Source organism: Tachysurus vachellii, chromosome 10, assembly GCF_030014155.1.
Source record: "Tachysurus vachellii isolate PV-2020 chromosome 10, HZAU_Pvac_v1, whole genome shotgun sequence".
NCBI classification, from domain to species: Eukaryota; Metazoa; Chordata; class Actinopteri; order Siluriformes; family Bagridae; genus Tachysurus; species Tachysurus vachellii.
This window is the reverse complement of record NC_083469.1, coordinates 1,701,660-1,720,000: the sequence shown is the minus strand read 5'-3', so window position 1 is coordinate 1,720,000 and position 18,341 is coordinate 1,701,660. Positions and strand designations below refer to the sequence as shown.

The 18,341-nt window shown below is 40.8% G+C and overlaps 1 protein-coding gene across 1 annotated transcript in view; it reads right to left on the bottom strand.

Moving 5' to 3' along the window:
• Positions 1–9,809, bottom strand: part of plb1 (phospholipase B1) — a 43,947-nt gene extending 34,138 nt beyond the window's left edge. The window contains exons 1-9 of the mRNA XM_060879309.1: positions 9,653–9,809; positions 6,662–6,727; positions 6,409–6,472; positions 3,685–3,719; positions 2,276–2,327; positions 2,125–2,176; positions 1,832–1,888; positions 943–1,008; positions 21–73 (exon numbers count right to left, since the gene is read on the bottom strand). Of these exons, the coding sequence (XP_060735292.1) occupies positions 21–73; positions 943–1,008; positions 1,832–1,888; positions 2,125–2,176; positions 2,276–2,327; positions 3,685–3,719; positions 6,409–6,472; positions 6,662–6,727; positions 9,653–9,722 (515 nt within the window). The 5' untranslated portion in view covers positions 9,723–9,809. The remainder of the gene's footprint in view (positions 1–20; positions 74–942; positions 1,009–1,831; positions 1,889–2,124; positions 2,177–2,275; positions 2,328–3,684; positions 3,720–6,408; positions 6,473–6,661; positions 6,728–9,652) is intronic.
• Between the last annotated feature and the right edge of the window lie 8,532 nt (positions 9,810–18,341).

Sequence of the window (18,341 nt, the reverse complement as noted above, 5' to 3'; positions counted from 1 at the left end):
GTCTAAAGATGAAGCCGTACCTGTCACGCGCTCGACCGCCCCAAACCACAACATGAACCAGAGTGTGATCCAACTAAAAACAGAAAACTGGGTTCATTTTTTCCAAGTGTCATAAAATCCATCAAGAATATTTTTGTGCAAAAAAAGGGAGATGAATGTAAACAATGACTTTTATAAATATAGTCGGAGACATGCTCGGTGTCAATCTTTGGATGCGCGATGAACTTAAAGTAGTCTCATCTCATCTCATCTCACTCATTTTCTATCGCTTATCTGAACTACCTCGGGTCACGGGGAGCCTGTGCCTATCTCAGGCATCATGGGGCATCAAGGCAGGACACACCCTGGACGGAGTGCCAACCCATCACAGGGCACACACACACACACCCACTCTCATTCACTCACACAATCACACACTACGGACAATTTTCCAGAGATGCCAATCAACCTACCATGCATGTCTTTGGACCGGGGGAGGAAACCGGAGTACCCGGAGGAAACCCCCGAGGGGGTACAACTTAAAGTAGTGTTTTTTTAAACTAAAAACATTGTGTTTTATTTATTTATTTTTTCATAAATGTTTTTGTGTCAAAACTGAAGGAAAGATTTGCCACTGGATCGATTAAACTGACTTTCACTGATCTTTTTCATGCTCATTCGATAAGCGACGATCAGGTGTAAACGACCAAACATGTTCATGGCACGTTCGGAGTTAGCCACGCCCACAAATCTCCATAAAAGGTAAAGCTCACAGAAAGTACTCCAGTAATGAAGCTCAGCTATTGCAGCATTGTTTCATACTTTTAACGTTTAAGTTTGCGTTTTTTCTTTTTAATTTATATTAGTTTAGATTTTCTCTGATCTTCTTCTACAGCACTTTAGTCTGAGGCCAAAAATAAAACGGTGTAGATTTATAACTTAACACAACGTTAAGCTCATGACCTTGTGGTGCAGTTTGTCCAGTGCTTCCTCCACTCTGAACACCGTCTCCTCCACCGCTGAAGACGCCTGAAGGACAAAAAGAACGAAGAGTTTTATTAAATCTTGAAGCTCACAAGAAATGAAATAAGTAAAATCGAACAAAATATTACATCAATTTGGGTCTAAAATTAATTTATGTAAAAAATATATATATTTAATAAATATATATACGTTTATATATATATATATATATATATATATATATATATATATATATATATATATATATATATATATATGTAAAATAAATTTAAAATGTAAAATTTATTTAAAAATAAATAAATAATATAAAATAATATATTTAAACCGAAATTATATCTACAGTATAAAAACTGTAAAAAAATCTATATTTTTAGACATCACATTAAAATATATATATAATATATATAATTTAATATATATTTTGTTTACGTAAACAAAATATATATTTAATATATTTAATATTTGTAATATATATATTAATGTGATGTCTAAAAATATATATTTTTTACAGTTTTTATACTGTAGATATAATTTTGGTTTAAATATATTATATTATATTATATTATATTATATTATATTATATTATATTATATTATATTTTATTTATTTATTTATTTATTTATTTATTTATTTATTTATTTTTAAAGTTAAGGACTGTTAAAGTTTTTTGTGTAGAAATTGTGTAAAAGTATTTTAAGGTGTGACATTCAGCTGACCAACACTTTTATTAATGATAAATAAAAGCTAGTGAATTAAATCTAATGTATTTCTCTGATGAACGTGAACACAGGAGACGGAGCAGTGAAGGCTGCACTGTAATGTTTACGTATTTTCCTTTGAGGATGTGACGTGTGATCGACTCGCTCACCTGCCCGGGGCAGACGCAGAGCTCGTCCACCGACACGAAGAGAAGCAGCAGCTTCCACTGAGGACAGACAGACAGACAGACAGACAGACAGACAGACAGACAGACAGGCGTATTAATGAACATAACTCATAGAGTTCCTTCACAGAGTCGATCAGGAGCTAACAGGAGACGTGATTAACGTTAGCGTACGAAGGTTTTAAGATATTACACAAGGAAATTATATGAGGACAAATATTAGAGAAATCAGAGATATTTTCACTTCCTGTGTCTAAATTTCCTCCTAAATGTCTTACTTGACTTTTGTCTAGGGACTGAACCACATCCTCAACCTCCTCCATCAGACTGCTGCAAAACCAACACAGAGGATCACATTCAGAGCATGAGTTTACGTAGTGTGTGTGTGTGTCTGTGTGTGTGTGTGTGTGTGTGTGTGTTATACAGTACCTCTGTACTGGAATCAATGTGCTCAGTTCTGGATTAAAGCTGGACAGAATCTCTGTGGGACACAAACCGAGGACTGTATTAAAGTGAGATTAGACAGAATTAGAGTTTCAGATTAACTGCTAGTTTTTGTCCTTGTGTAAATTCTGGTGTGAATTCTAAAGTGAGTCTGACCTAAAATGAGTCTGATCTAAAATGAGTCTGATCTAAAATGAGTCTGATCTAAAGTGAGTCTGATCTAAAATGAGTGATCTAAAATGAGTCTGATCTAAAATGAGTCTGATCTAAAATGAGTCTGATCTAAAATGAGTCTGATCTAAAGTGAGTCTGATCTAAAGTGAGTCTGATCTAAAATGAGTCTGATCTAAAATAAATCAGGACTCTGTCGTTCTTTCGGTGTGTTTTAGACGTGTGTTTTTCCCTCTGTTGATGATCTTACACTGAATTTTAGTGTTGAAGAGAAAAATCTGAGCTGATTTTAGATGAACAAACACTCGGAGCTTCTCAGAGAACAGAAATGGGTTTGATAAAAAAAACAAACCGACCTTTTTATGAAAATATCACCTGTAGTTTTGTAGAGAAAAACAGAAATAGTGATGAAACTCTACAAATCTTTAAAGTCCTGAGTGTTTACTTTTATATGAGCTTCATATGAAACAGCAGCTCTGACAGTAGCACAGCTTTAGATAAATATATAATAATTCTAATATGTTTTTGTTTCTATAGTAACGCTTATTCACAGGGATGTGGAGAGTGTGAGAGAGAGAGAGAGAGAGAGAGAGAGAGAGAGAGAGAGAGAGATAGAGAGAGAGAGAAAGGGAGCGAGAGAGAGAGAGAGAGAGAGAGAGTAAAAGAGAGACAGAGTGAGAGTGAGAGAGAGAGTGAGAGAGAGAGAGAGAGAGAGAGAGAGAGAGAGAGAGAGAGAGAGAGTAAAAGAGAGACAGAGTGAGAGTGAGAGAGAGAGTGAGAGAGAGAGAGAGAGAGAGAGAGAGAGAGTAAAAGAGAGACAGAGTGAGAGTGAGAGTGAGAGAGAGAGTGAGAGAGTGAGAGAGAGAGAGAGAGAGAGAGAGAGAGAGAGAGAGAGAGAGAGAGAGAGGGAGCGAGAGAGAGTGAGTGATAGAGAGAGAGAGTGAGAGAGAGAGAGAGAGAGAGAGAGAGAGAGAGAGAGAGAGAGAGAGAGAGAGAGAGAGAGAGAGAGAGAGAAAGGGAGCGAGAGAGAGAGTGAGAGTGAGAGAGAGTAAAAGAGAGACAGAGTGAGAGTGAGAGAGAGTGAGAGAGTGAGAGAGAGAGAGAGAGAGAGAGAGAGAGAGAGAGAGAGAGAGGGAGCGAGAGAGAGTGAGTGATAGAGAGAGAGAGAGAGAGAGAGAGAGAGAGAGAGAGAGAGTCACTAGGGACTGTGATTAAACTCTTACCTGAGAGTCTGGTCAGAATCTTAACATCAGCAGACCTGCACACACACACACACCACACACACACACCACACACACACACACACACACACACACACACACACACACACACACACCACACACACACACACACACACACACACACACACACACACACACACACACACACACACACACACATTATTATTCATTATTCATCTAAACATCCCTAAACTGTTATTTCTGTACATTAGTGTAAATAGACAGAAAAACAATGAGTTTCACATCAAAATGAAATCTTTCTCTATTCTGCACACAGAACTGGAAATATAACACACTTACAGTATTGTGTGTGGATTTGGTCTGTTTGTTCTTATCTGTCCTCTTCATCATGTCTTACTTCTCATTGGCTGTTTTGTCAGTGTGCTCTTCATGCTTCTTCCCACCATCTCATTGTGTCAGGATCATAAACTACAATCCCCCAGAAACCATCAGACTTATTCCAAACACACCAGTTGTGAAGTAGCTCTCAGGCCTCGAGTCTTTTTCCCCTGTCTGCTTCCCAGGGTTTGATTGTTTTCTCATCACATGACACTCACCTGTGACTTCACCTGACTTTTTTGGATTCCTCTGACCTCATCGTTATTGAAACCTTACAGCCAACTTGAGAATTCCAAACAAATATCTTGCAGAGATTTCGAGGAACCCGGGACCAGAGCAGTGCTGTGTGTACTCGCAGAATAAACACACAACCATCTAGAAAGCTTCTCTGTCGAAGGTCATCACGCAGTGTTATATCTGATCGACTCAGCTTGTTTTTGTAACCCTCCCTTTAGGAGGATGAAAGAAGAACCTTTAGGTTTTGATTATCTCAGACTCTTTATGCTGCATTTCTCCTTCCTGGACTCTCGGTACGGTGGATCTCAGAACACTCCGAGGTCTCGGCCTCCTCTCACTTATCTCTCCTCCTTTGCTCAGAGTAAACCTCAGACCTGAGACGTGCGTCTGAATGCTTTATTAGTACTCTGAGGGCTCTGTAATGCCAACGCAGAGACAGAGCTTAGATATTTTGCTCATGTAAAGAAGACCAGAAAAGCCTTCCTGAGACACCCAGGTGACATCATATTTCCTGACCTTTGGCTGGCTTTGACACTAAATCAGACACTATCTCACTCATTCATTCATCTTCTACCGCTTATCCGAACTATCTCGGGTCACGGTGAGCCTGTGCCTATCTCAGGCGTCATCGGGCATCAAGGCAGGATACACCCTGGACAGAGTGCCAACCCATCGCAGGGCACACACACACACACTCTCATTCACTCACACAATCACACACTACGGACAATTTTCCAGAGATGCCAATCAACCTACCATGCATGTCTTTGGACCGGGGGAGGAAACCGGAGTACCCGGAGGAAACCCCCGAGGCACGGGGAGAACATGCAAACTCCACACACACAAGGTGGAGGTGGGAATCGAACCCCCAACCCTGGAGGTGTGAGGCGAACGTGCTAACCACTAAGCCACCGTGCCCCGCCCTAAACCAGACACTAATAACCTAATCAGTCCTTGAGGGATATCAGCCTAGTGGTTAAGGTGCTGGACTACCAGTTGGAAGGCTGCGAGATCAAGTTCTACAGCTCCACCAAGCTGCCACTGCCTCAGATGCTCTGGATAAAAGAGTCTCTACCAAATGCTGTAAATTTACTTTGCACTTGTGCAGTAAATACTATCTACTGTAATTACACCCTGTAGAGCTGCCTGTAACCGCAGGGGTGCCTTTTCTTTCAGATGAACGAGAAGAGAGTGCGTTTTTCTTCGTTTTTGTTCTGAAATAAAGAAGCTAGCTTAAAAATATCACTTAGCTATCTTTAGATTTTAGAACAAAAACCCCACAGAAACAAGCTGCATTTGGGGCTGTAACTCAAATCACTGTGAGATCCAAAGCTTCGTATTGAATTATTCAGGAGTTTGATTTTTGTTTAGTATAATATAGACCAGAGATGGGGGACTCGAGTCATATGACTTGACTCGAGTCAGACTTAAGACACAAACTTGAGACTTGAGACTTGCTTGACAAATATTAAAAAAGACTCGACTTGACTTTGACTTGACATTCATGACTCGAGACTTGACACAGATTTGAGTTAAATGACTCAGAGATGGGGGACTCGAGTCATATGGCTTGACTCGAGTCAGACTTAAGTCGCAAATTTGAGACTTGCGACTTGCTTGACAGTTATAAAAAAAGACTCGACTTGACTTTGACTTGACATTCATGACTTGAGACTTACTTGTGACTTGCACATGTATGACTTACTCACACCTCTTATTAATATTTTTTTAATCCAATGTCTGCTGTTTACACTTTAATCCTAATTTTTACTCCATCGACTCGTTTCAGTTCATTTTACTGTGACGACCTTACGGACGCTTGACCCTATTTTTATTTGATCAGTTTACCGAGCTCCAGTTCAGAACCTATCAGATGCTACGCTAGTTAAAAATTCAAATTGAATCACTCAGAAATAAACCCAAGCTCGGTCTGTAATCCATCCGTGAGCGAGACGGACTTCCACAGACCCGCTAGCTGTATTAGCCTTTCTGAGGACACTCGTGTCAATAGTTTTTAATATTTCATACACATTCTGCATTACATCATCTTCTATCATTATGGATTTGTTTTAAATTCAGAAAATATATGATATGGTTTTTATGTTCGCATAAATTCACGTCGTATTGTACCTGTGTGAAGCGGACAGGCCGAGTGCTGACAGCACACACACATCTGCAGGCCTCAGCGAGTGAACTGCCAAACACACACACACACACACACACACACACACAGGTTTACTGCTGACTCACTTTATTGGAGGTGTTGACCCGCTCCACTATCAGGCCGAGCAATTCTGGTTTAAAATGTACGTTAAATAATCTTTATGGGTGAAGACTCAGAGTAATATAAGTGGGAAAAAAAGTTTAAACACCGTCGACTCACCAGAGGAAGGACGAGATGGTGAAGGGTTCGAATGGGGACAAATCTCAGCTGAATCAGAGCTAGATGCTGGAAATAAATGAAACCATGAGCCATGAGTGAGGATTCATTCATTTAAAGCAGACACATCGCCGGATAAACTGAAAAAAATGACTGAACGCTCACACTTTACTACTTTACTACTGAGGAATCAAACTAAACATGATTAAATACTTTAATCCTAGACGTTAAACAGAACATACACACTTTAATACTTTTCTCCTGGACCCTGGTGCTACTGAGAACAAAACAGAACTAAGGACTAAAAAGGAAGTTAACCTAGTCACAGAAGGTACATAGTAGAAACAGTGCAAGACTAAAGACAGGAGACAGTGTAAGACAGGGTAATGTGTAAGACAGGGGATGGTGTAAGACAGAATACAGTGTAAGACAGGGGATGGTGTAAGACGAGAGACAGTGTAAGACGGGACGGTGTAAGGTAAGAGACGGTGAAGGACGGGGGTGGTGTAAGATAGGGGACGGTGTAAGACAGAAGACGGTGTAAGACAGGGCATGGTTAAGATGGCAGACAGTGTAAGACGGTACGGTGTAACACAGGAGATGGTGTAAGAAAGGGGTGGGTGTAAGACAGGAGATGGTGCAAGACACGGGACGGTGTAAGACAGGAGATGGTGTAAGACAGGGGACAGTGTAAGACGAAGGATGGGGTAAGGACACAAACTGTATACATCACTGTACAGGACCAGGACACAGTCTGTATACACCACTGTACAGGACCAGGACACAGTCTGTATACACCACTGTACAGGACCAGGACACAGTCTGTATACACCACTGTACAGGACCAGGACACAGTCTGTATACACCACTGTACAGGACCAGGACACAGTCTGTATACACCACTGTACAGGACCAGGACACAGTCTGTATACACCACTGTACAGGACCAGGACACAGTCTGTACACACCACTGTACAGGACCAGGACACAGTCTGTACACACCACTGTACAGGACCAGGACACAGTCTGTACACACCACTGTACAGGACCAGGACACAGTCTGTATACACCACTGTACAGGACCAGGACACAGTCTGTACACACCACTGTACAGGACCAGGACACAGTCTGTACACACCACTGTACAGGACCAGGACACAGTCTGTATACATCACTGTACAGGACCAGGACACAGTCTGTATACACCACTGTACAGGACCAGGACACAGTCTGTACACACCACTGTACAGAAGACCAGGACACAGTCTGTACACACCACTGTACAGGACCAGGACACAGTCTGTATACACCACTGTACAGGACCAGGACACAGTCTGTACACACCACTGTACAGGACCAGGACAGTCTGTATACACCACTGTACAGGACCAGGACACAGTCTGTATACACCACTGTACAGGACCAGGACACAGTCTGTACACACCACTGTACAGAAGACCAGGACACAGTCTGTACACACCACTGTACAGGACCAGGACACAGTCTGTACACACCACTGTACAGGACCAGGACAGTCTGTATACACCACTGTACAGGACCAGGACACAGTCTGTATACACCACTGTACAGGACCAGGACACAGTCTGTATACACCACTGTACAGGACCAGGACACAGTCTGTATACACCACTGTACAGGACCAGGACATTGTTGTAAAGATATTTAAACATATGATGTTAGCACATGGAGTGTCACATGCAACAGCACCATTTAAACAATGAGAAAGTGTCATGTGTCAAAGAACAAAGAAAAACGTAGAGCTGTTAACATGGCTGTATATTGAATAGGTGTGTGTGTGTGTGTGTGTGTGTGTGTGTGTGTGTTGTGGGATCATTAAAGTAACCTTATTCCAGAAGAGCACGCATTCTGTGTTTTAATATCATAATATAAATATTTAATCAGAATCAGAATCAGAATCAGGTTTATTGGCCAACTGTGTTGATGTTGACACACACAAGGAATTTGGTTCCAGCTGTTTGTGACTCTGAAAAGTACAGACATAAATAACACAATACTATACAAACTATACAAGACAATGCAGACGATGAGATACAATATAGACAGAATGAGTATTAAATATGAATATAGAATATGAACGATCAATTATGTACATAAACTATTGTGTAATATGCTTTTGTACAATATACAGCAGCAGTAGTGTGTGTAATCTGTGTGATTATTAAATGAACCCTTAGTACTGAAAGTGCATATTCAGACTCGACCCAATGAATGAAGCGTAGCTCCTTCAGCGTCTCATTTCTACTCTATAATCAGTTTTAAACACACTTGTGTAATAACAGCTCTCAGGATTTCCTACACTGACGCCTCCACAGAGAACCTGTGTACATCACGCTCTTATAAACACAACAACCTGCTGAGATGATCTCCTTTAATGAGTTTACGTCTACAGCCTCTAGATTCGATCTTTCTCAAAACACGTGTACGGCTTAGTGACTCGTCAGGGTTGAGTGGATGTGGGTTGATGGACTAGTGAGGGGTCTGGGTTTGTTGATTTTAGATCTGTTTTTAGAATTCTTAAGAAGAGTCAAATGTATTGATAGAAGTATCAAACTGAAAAGAAAACAAAAGAAAACAAAAGAAGACAAAACAAAAGAAAACAAAACAAAAAACACAAGGCAAAACAAAACAAAACAGAAAAACACAAAACAAAAACAAACAGAAAAACAAAAAAACAAAACAAAACAAAAGAAATGCAAACAAAAGAAATGCAAACCAAAAACACAAGACAAAACAAAACAAAACAGAAAAACACAAAACAAAACAAAAAATAAACAAGAAGCAAAAACAAACAGAAAAACAAAAAACAAAACAAAACAAATGAAATGAAAACAAAAAACACAAGACAAAACAAAACAAAAAAACACAAAACAAAACAAACAACAAAAAATAAACAAAAAACACAAGAAACAAAAACAAACACAAAAAAAACAAAATCAGGATTTGATGAAATACCTGAATGAGCAGAGGTCAAAAATATCAGGACGAGCAGGTGAGCAGAAGTGACAGAGAATCGAGTTGCCATGATGGAGAGTTTTTTCTACCTCAAACACACTCACACGCACTCACACACACTCACACACACTCACACTGTTGTCTCATTATAAACCACGGTACCTTTCTGAAGCACCTCCCATATCCATGTGTGTGTACGTGTGTGTGTGAGTGTGTGTGTGAGTGTGTGTGTGTGTGAGTGTGTGTGTGTGTGTGTGTGTGTGTGTGTAAGAGGCAACAGAAAGCTATTACACTTTAAAAGGTTTTGTAAACATGTAATAATGGTAACTGAGGCATTTTATAGCACTGCTTTTATGCCTTTAAAGGTTCAAGGTGAGAATCATTTCAGAAATAATGTTATCGAGATCTTTAATCAGATGTCCCATGAGATTAGAGAGATTAGACAGATTAGAGAGATTAGACAGATTAGACAGATTAGAGAGATTTCCAGCTCTTTAACACAAGTTTGTAAACCTGTGGTGTTACAGTAAGTCTTGGATTTATTTCCGTCTCCTAAAGCGTGTGTAGATTGCACCAGAGCTTCTCATCTGTAAGAGCACAAAAAAAATCAACTTGTGGATTTTCAGTACAGTAAATCTCAGATGAAGCAGAAAAAAAAATTAAACGTAAGAAAAAAGCCAAAAACCATCAGTGATGGAGTGATGAAGCGGTGCTACTGTTATTCACCTCATGGTTCATCTCCCAACAATTACGACGTGTTTTTGTTATCATCAGGTTATTTGTATCCGTTTAAAGTTACATTTTACTTTCTGGAAACATCCATCCATCCATCCATCCATTTTCTACCGCTTATCCGGGGCCGGGTCGCGGGGGCACCGGTCTAAGCAAGGACGCCCAGACTTCCCTCTCCCCAGACACTTCCTCCAGCTCTTCCGGGGGAATACCGAGGCGTTCCCAGGCAAGCCGAGAGACATAGTCCCTCCAGCGTGTCCTAGTTCTTCCCCGGGGCCTCCTCCCGGTTGGACATGACCGGAACACCTCCCCAGGGAGGTGTCCAGGAGGCATCCGGAACAGATCCCCGAGCCACCTTAGCTGACTCCTCTCGATGTGGAGGAGCAGCGGCTCTACTCTGAGCTCCTCTCGAGTGACTGAGCTCCTCACCCTCTCTCTAAGGGAGCACCCAGCCACCCTACGGAGGAAACTCATTTCGGCCGCCTGTATCCGGGATCTTGTCCTTTCGGTCATGACCTAAAGCTCATGACCATAGGTGAGGGTAGGAACGTAGATCGACTGGTAAATAGAGAGCTTCGCCTTGCAGCTCAGATCTTTCTTCACCACAACAGACCGATATATCGACCGCATCACTGCAGAAGATACACCAATCCGCCTGTCGATCTCCCGCTCCATCCTTCCCTCACTCGTGAACAAGACCCCAAGATACTTAAACTCCTCCACTTGAGGCAGGAGCTGTTTCTGGAAACAACAACAAAATAAAAACTCTGTTCACGCTCTAAACAGTCGTTCTCTTGCTACGCTCAGGTTCTTTATACAACCTTAAAGCTGATATCTAGCACCAATACAGTACTCTGTAGAGATGAGTCTTAAAGGGTTCTGTCACAAGAAGCCTTCATGGTTCTGAGTAGCCTGTGAAAAGAAAACGTGACCCAATAAAGTGAACTCATTGTTTCTCAAAGACTGTGATAGTAATATGACAAAAATTTACTTCAGTTCTGTTCATCACAAAGAAATTCTGTATGTATAAAAAACCACACCAGCGTCATTTAGTGATATAATTATATAAACCTGAACCCGGTACATTCTCAGTGTCCACACAGTGGAGTTTAATTAAACACAGCTAAACATTAAACACATCAGATCAGTAGACTGGTAATGAAGTGAAAAACAGTTAACAGAATTATGCTAATGAGCGAGGGAGTTGATTTAGCTAATATGTAAATGAACCATTTTCACACTGCATGAATATAAAACACAAAAACACACGAGTCTGGATGACAGAACAGCTTTTCCAGTGAGTCAGATCATTTGTTCCGACTCACCTCTAAGAGTCGACTCCCGAACGACTCTTTTTTTGTTCGTGTCAGTTTATCTAAACAACATGCAATTCATCATCGACAAGAAAAACAAGACCGACAACAACCTCTTATACACACAGACCTGAGAGTCAAACACACGACTCGCTTTTCACAACAATGAACAGCTCGGATGCTGAGAACAGACGGATGTCTAGACTGTAAGAGTTACGGCGTTTCACACTTCTATAAAAGAAGTACAAGGCAAACAACAACAACAACAACAACAACAACAACAAAAGTATATAAAAAAGTTTATATATTTGAGTCGACTTTCACTTAAGAGTCGACTCGTCCTTGTCTGTGAACGACTCATCTCTTGAAGTATCGATTCACTTTTCCCAGAGCTTCAAAAAAAGGCAAGAACAAGCTTTTAATAGTGTGTAGTATTTATTTATTTATTTTCCATCAGAAAACATCAGGTGGCTTTTATTTATAATGAAATCTGCCTGAAGCTGCAATGTCCCTGTGTTTCAGCTCAGTAGAGGGCGCTGTGACTCTGTCAGCCCTTCAGCTCACTCTGCTGTTCTTAGTCTTCTCCTCCTTCATGTTGGACTCGTTTCAGCGGTCGTTATATTCTTATAGATAACTCGTCGGTTTCGTGCTTTCAGTTTTATCCTCAACATACTGAATTTTACTCCGAGTTACAGACTTCAACAGCAAAAAACATTCGCTTCTAAAAATCCTTCTCGATTCCTGTAAAATTCACCAACATTCACTCTGAAGAGTCTTCAAGCATTTGTTACTCATCACTCAAAACACTGCAGCCTTCATCATCCTGATTCCTCTTCATCTCCATCCTGGTTCATACGTCGTTACATCCTCCTTTTCCAAGTTCCCAGAAAATTGTTGGCAGGACGTCATCTTCATCTTCTACATCTTCATCTTTGTCATCATCTTCCATCGTCGACTGTTTTCTCGCGGCGTGACTTTGTTTATTTTTTGGCTTTATTAGCGGAGTTCAGATATTTATAATTGGTGTTTTGTCGTTGCCACCATCATTATTCCACCCACATGGCTGCAGAAGAAGAAGGAGGAAGAAAGAGAAAGACAAAATGCTGCGGCACAGAAAGAAATAATGAATCTGGGAATGTTTGGATTAAATCAGGAGAACGTGTAGACCGAGGAATTAGCACGAAATAAAAGTGAGCAGAGAGGAGAATTCTAACAGGGATATTAAGCTTTAGGGTTTGTGTTGCAGAGAAATGTGGCTTCGGTCCTTCCAGTTTGACCGTTTAATGTGTTTTAGAAAAGGATATAAGGATTAAAACACTGTGATAAGACAATAATCAGCAGTGCACTGGGATGATGAAGTGGTGTTGATTATTTAACTCTAACAGTTGCATTGTTGGGGGGGGGGTCACGGTGGCTTAGTGGTTAGCACGTTCGCCTCACACCTCCAGGGTTGGGGGTTCGATTCCCGCCTCCACCTTGTGTGTGTGGAGTTTGCATGTTCTCCCCGTGCCTCGGGGGTTTCCTCCGGGTTCTCCGGTTTCCTCCCCCGGTCCAAAGACATGCATGGTAGGTTGATTGGCATCTCTGGAAAATTGTCCGTAGTGTGTGAGTGCGTGAGTGAATGAGAGTGTGTGTGTGTGCCCTGTGATGGGTTGGCACTCCATCCAGGGTGTATCCTGCCTTGATGCCCGATGACGCCTGAGATAGGCACAGGCTCCCTGTGACCCGAGGTAGTTCGGATAAGCGGTGGAAGATGAGTGAATGAGTGAGTTGCGTTGTTTAAATAAATAACAAATGACACGTGGTTGTTTTTATAATCTTTTTATTGTTGTATTTTATTTATCATTGTTGGACGTTGATGAAATATTTAAGTTGTAGCAGACAGAAGCAGTTACTCCCTCACGAAGCCTCTCTTGATGATACTAAGACATAAAAAACGCAGTTTGTCACATGACCCAGAAAGTTTAAAGGTCACCTCTGACACTGGTGGGCATGTGGTAGCCTCGTGGTTAAGGTGTTGGGCTACCAATCGGAAGGTTGTGAGTTCGATCCCAGGTCCACCAAGCTGCCACTGCTGGGCCCCTGAACAAGGCCCTTAACCCTCAACAAAAGTTATACAAAAGTGAGATAATGTAAGTCGTTCTGGATATAAAGGCGTCTTCTACATGCTGTAAATGTAAAACTGGTGACTCCTTCCATAAAAGTGTCTTTACAGCAGACTCGCACACATCCCTGTGATGTCACAGCTGAAATTCTGACCAATCAGAATTCAGTCGGAAGTCTTTCCATCTCCCGACACTCAGCCCTTCGAGTGCGCTCTCATGGTGTCTCGTCTGTCCACAATCACTCTCTCTGAAGGTCAGAGCTGTGCTTCAGTGGCACAAAGTCTTCTTCAGTGAGTTGAATTATACATTTGTTTGATTGTTCGGTGATGAAGGGCAGACGCTGAAGTGCACTTTGTTGAGAGCTCCGTGTGTCTCGGCCCGTTCCGCCTCCTTCGGCTCCTTCAGCACGAGAGAGCCCATAGACCTTTTCTGTTGAGCGTGATTCAAGCGAGCGGGAATGAAAAACGATCACAAACCCTGCGAACACCAGAAAGCCCTCGTTTATCACACCACTTTCTGCCGAGGCTTTAATTTATGAGCAGGAAACCAAATTACACCGAAAAGATCAGGACGTTTTTTCACCGAACCGAAACCCTGAGTTAAAAGAGACGCTTTCAGGACGAGCTGGAGAGTGATGGAGCGCAGAGCATCTCACTCGGCATCACGCAGAACAGAGCGGCGTGTCGCTGCCTTTTAATCAACTCTCTATCTCTCTCTCTCCCTCTCTCTCTCTCTCTCTCTCTCTCTCTCTCTCTCTCTCTCTCTCTCTCTCTCTCTTTCTCTCTCTTTTATCTTCAGCTTGAAGGTATTTTTGCATGAGTGTGGATGTGTAGCACTCACAGCTCCAGGGCCTGCAGCTCCATCCTGACCGTCTCTTGTCCTCCTTCATGGTTCTTTCCAGGTTTTCTGCTTTCTTTCCCGTCTCTCACGATCCTGCCTGTGGGTAAATTGTTCCAGGTTCCATGTTCTTTATTTGTCACCTCCATATTACATGGATGTGATGTAATGCAGTGACATGATAATTCTTAGTCACCCATCCGTCCCACAGCGTGACAACGAACAGAACTGGCAGCAGACGGAAGACTTAATGAAATGAACTCTAACAGTCAGACAGTGAATCTATGGAGAATATCGTCGCTGTCAGACGGAATCCTCGTATCTCCAAAACCGTTATTTTTCAGTAAATTAAAAAAACGCCGTACCTTATCTGCAGTGCACAGGGTTTAGTCCGCGTTGCAGTGGATTGTCTTGTGCTAAATTCCTGTCCTCAGACGAGCACCAGAACTAGCGGGGGTCAAGATTTTTTTTTCTTTGAGCCCAGTGTTTTGAAGACATTTACCTCAGAAGACGTGTTGATTCGTTGCGACTCTCCTTGAGGAGAAATATGCCGTGAAGCTCTCCCACGGAGTGAGGAAGAGGTGGACAGTTGAAGTGTCCAATGGAGTTATGAGATTTGCTCTCAAGCTATTTTCAAGACTTTAGATTGGTTAATAACTTAAAAAATAACAGACCCACGTGGGGACTGACCAATAGCATCGATATGTGAAAAAATATGAAATTGACCAAATTTGGACATACGAGGTTTCCGCCCGACAGCGCCGTTATGTAAGTGATGTAGGTAAACTATAGAAAGCACTTTAATGTATATCATGTGTGTGCAGGCTCTCTCTCATGCCTGGGGGTGGAAGAGCCTCCTGAATCTCACTGTGGTGCTCCTCATGATCCAGTACCTTCCCTGATGGGAGAGTGAACCTGTACCCCGTCCACTGAGAATCTTTGATTGTTCTCCTGGTCCTGGATTACTGGCTGTAAATGGAGTTCTGAAGTTCTGATGGTCTTCACCACTCTGGACTTTCCCTCCTATGCAGTGGTGCCTCAGAACTGGTGAGAAGATACAAGAGAACATTAGTGAGTCTAAACTGCCTCAGTTTTTTCCTGCCTCATTTCCAGCATTCCTGTGACAGACACCTGATCCACTGTGACCTTCACCAGGATCGAGCGCATGCTGAAAATACAGGAATGATTGACTCACTGTGTGTGTGTGTGTGTGTGTGTGTGTGTGTGTGTGTGTGTGAAGAAAATAAGAGATTAAGCAGTTCAAAGCATGACAGTAAACTGATTCATTCCAGAGTTGAACCATGGACTCAAGCTGCCTGCTTAAAAAACTCTATTTTATTTTTAGATAATAAAAGTAATGAAGAGCATCACAATTTATCACAGGGTGCTGTGTGTGTGTGTTAGATGACGGTGTGTGTGTGTGTTTGTGTGTGTGTTAGCTGACGTGTGTGTGAAGGTGTATTATGTTTCTATGCTTCTGAAAAGCTGCTTTGAGACCATATCCATTGTTAAAAGAGCTATACAAATAAATTGAATTGAATGTGTGTGTGTGTGTGTGTGTGTGTGTGTGTGTGTGTGTGTGTGTGTGTGTGTGTGTGTGTGTGTGTGTATTCAATTCAACTCAGTTCAATTTATTTGTATTGCGCTTTTAACAATGAACATTGTCTTTATATAAATATAACGAGAGAATAAAATTGGCAAAATTGTAATAAAGTTTCTATTTATCTCTAAAAATTATCCCTAATGATCAAGACTGAGGTGACGATGATGAGGAAAAACTCCTGAGATGATATGAGGAAGAAACCTTGAGAGGAACCAGACTCAGAACCTCATCCTCATCTGGTGACAGGAAATAATGTTAATGTAAATAATGTTAATGTAAATAATGTCAGTGTAAACTATGTTAATGTAAATAATGTTACTGTAAATAATGTTAATGTAAATAATGTTAATGTAAATAATGTCAGTGTAAATGTTAATGTAAATAATGTTAATGTAAATAATGTTACTGTAAATAATGTTAATGTAAATAATGTTAGTGTAAACAATGTTATTATAAATAATGTCAGTGTAAACAATGTTAATGTAAATAATGTTAATGTAAATAATGTTAATGTAAATAATGTCAGTGTAAATGTTAATGTAAATAATGTTAATGTAAATAATGTTACTGTAAATAATGTTAATGTAAATAATGTTAGTGTAAACAATGTTATTATAAATAATGTCAGTGTAAACAATGTTAATGTAAATAATGTTAATGTAAATAATGTCAGTGTAAACAATGTTAATGTAAATAATTTCAATGTAAATAATGTCAGTGTAAACAATGTCAATGTAAATAATGTCAATGTAAATAATGTCAATGTAAATAATGTCAGTGTAAACAATGTCAATGTAAATAATGTCAGTGTAAATAATGTCAATGTAAATAATGTCAATGTAAATAATGTCAATGTAAATAATGTCAGTGTAAACAATGTCAATGTAAATAATGTCAATGTAAATAATGTCAATGTAAATAATGTCAGTGTAAACAATGTTAATGTAAATCATTTTAATGTGGGGGGCACGGTGGCTTAGTGGTTAGCACTTAGTGGTATTCACGATGAATGAATGAATAATTTAAATGTAATTTATGTCATTTCTACACCAGTTTATAGTCCAGTAGAATTGTGTAACCAAGAGCTCCTGAGGAACCAACAGGTCAGCATCATACCAGCGTTCATTACAGACTTAACACTAATTACTTCCTGCTGAAGTCTTCACATGTTTACTGATGAAGACTCGAGCACAAACTGTGTGTTAGACATACGAACTCCTGTGGAAATCATGATCAGAGCAAAGAGAAAAAGAAAATGACATTAACATTTGCTCAGCGTTTGTTCTTTTTCTCCGGGCGCGATGTTAGCGCAGGGAAACGATTCTTACTGAAGTGTGAAATTGAGGCTCATACGTATCTCACATCACAAATTTACAGCTCTAACACTAGCCTTTAACGTAAGTTCATTTCAGGAGGTTCCTCGGTCAGGAGCTAACAGGATGCGCAAAGGAAATGTGTCTCGTCTGGGAAATAAAGACGGAGCGATTATCTCGTGTTCTGTTGGAAATGAGCTGCGAACCACTCGCATGCACACGCTTGTCATTTCCCAGCTGCACAGATGCTGTAGCTCTGTGTGTTCCTGTGGAAGTGTGAAGGAACGGTGCTGATTTCTCCTCCTCTGGGATGGACAGACAGCAGCATCTGTTGCTACATTCTGTCACCGTTTTAGCACAAACATGTCTGCGAGCAGTTCCTGAACCGAGCGGAGAGGAGTTTCTCATCTGGAAATAAAGAAATCATGGAGATAACTTAAAGCTGTTCAGAAAGGTTCAGGATGGGTTTGTTTTTTGGTTGTAGATGATAAATGAGGTTTGGTGTAGACGCAGTTTGTGGAATTCACCTAAAACCTCTAAAGGTCCAGCTCCATTAAGTTCCTCACTTACACTTTTCCTCACTTGAGTGTTTAACCACTGAACCCTTACTCAGTAACTCACGCTGCTAGGCATGTGTGTGTTTTTAGTCATTAGGTCTATAATCAGACCAGAAAGAGTTAATAAGCTGAAAATAGATACAAGGGCCAGTGAAATGATTTCATTTACATAAATGTGTGTGAACAGTTGTGAACAGTTGTGAACAGTTGTGAACAGTTTGAACAGTGG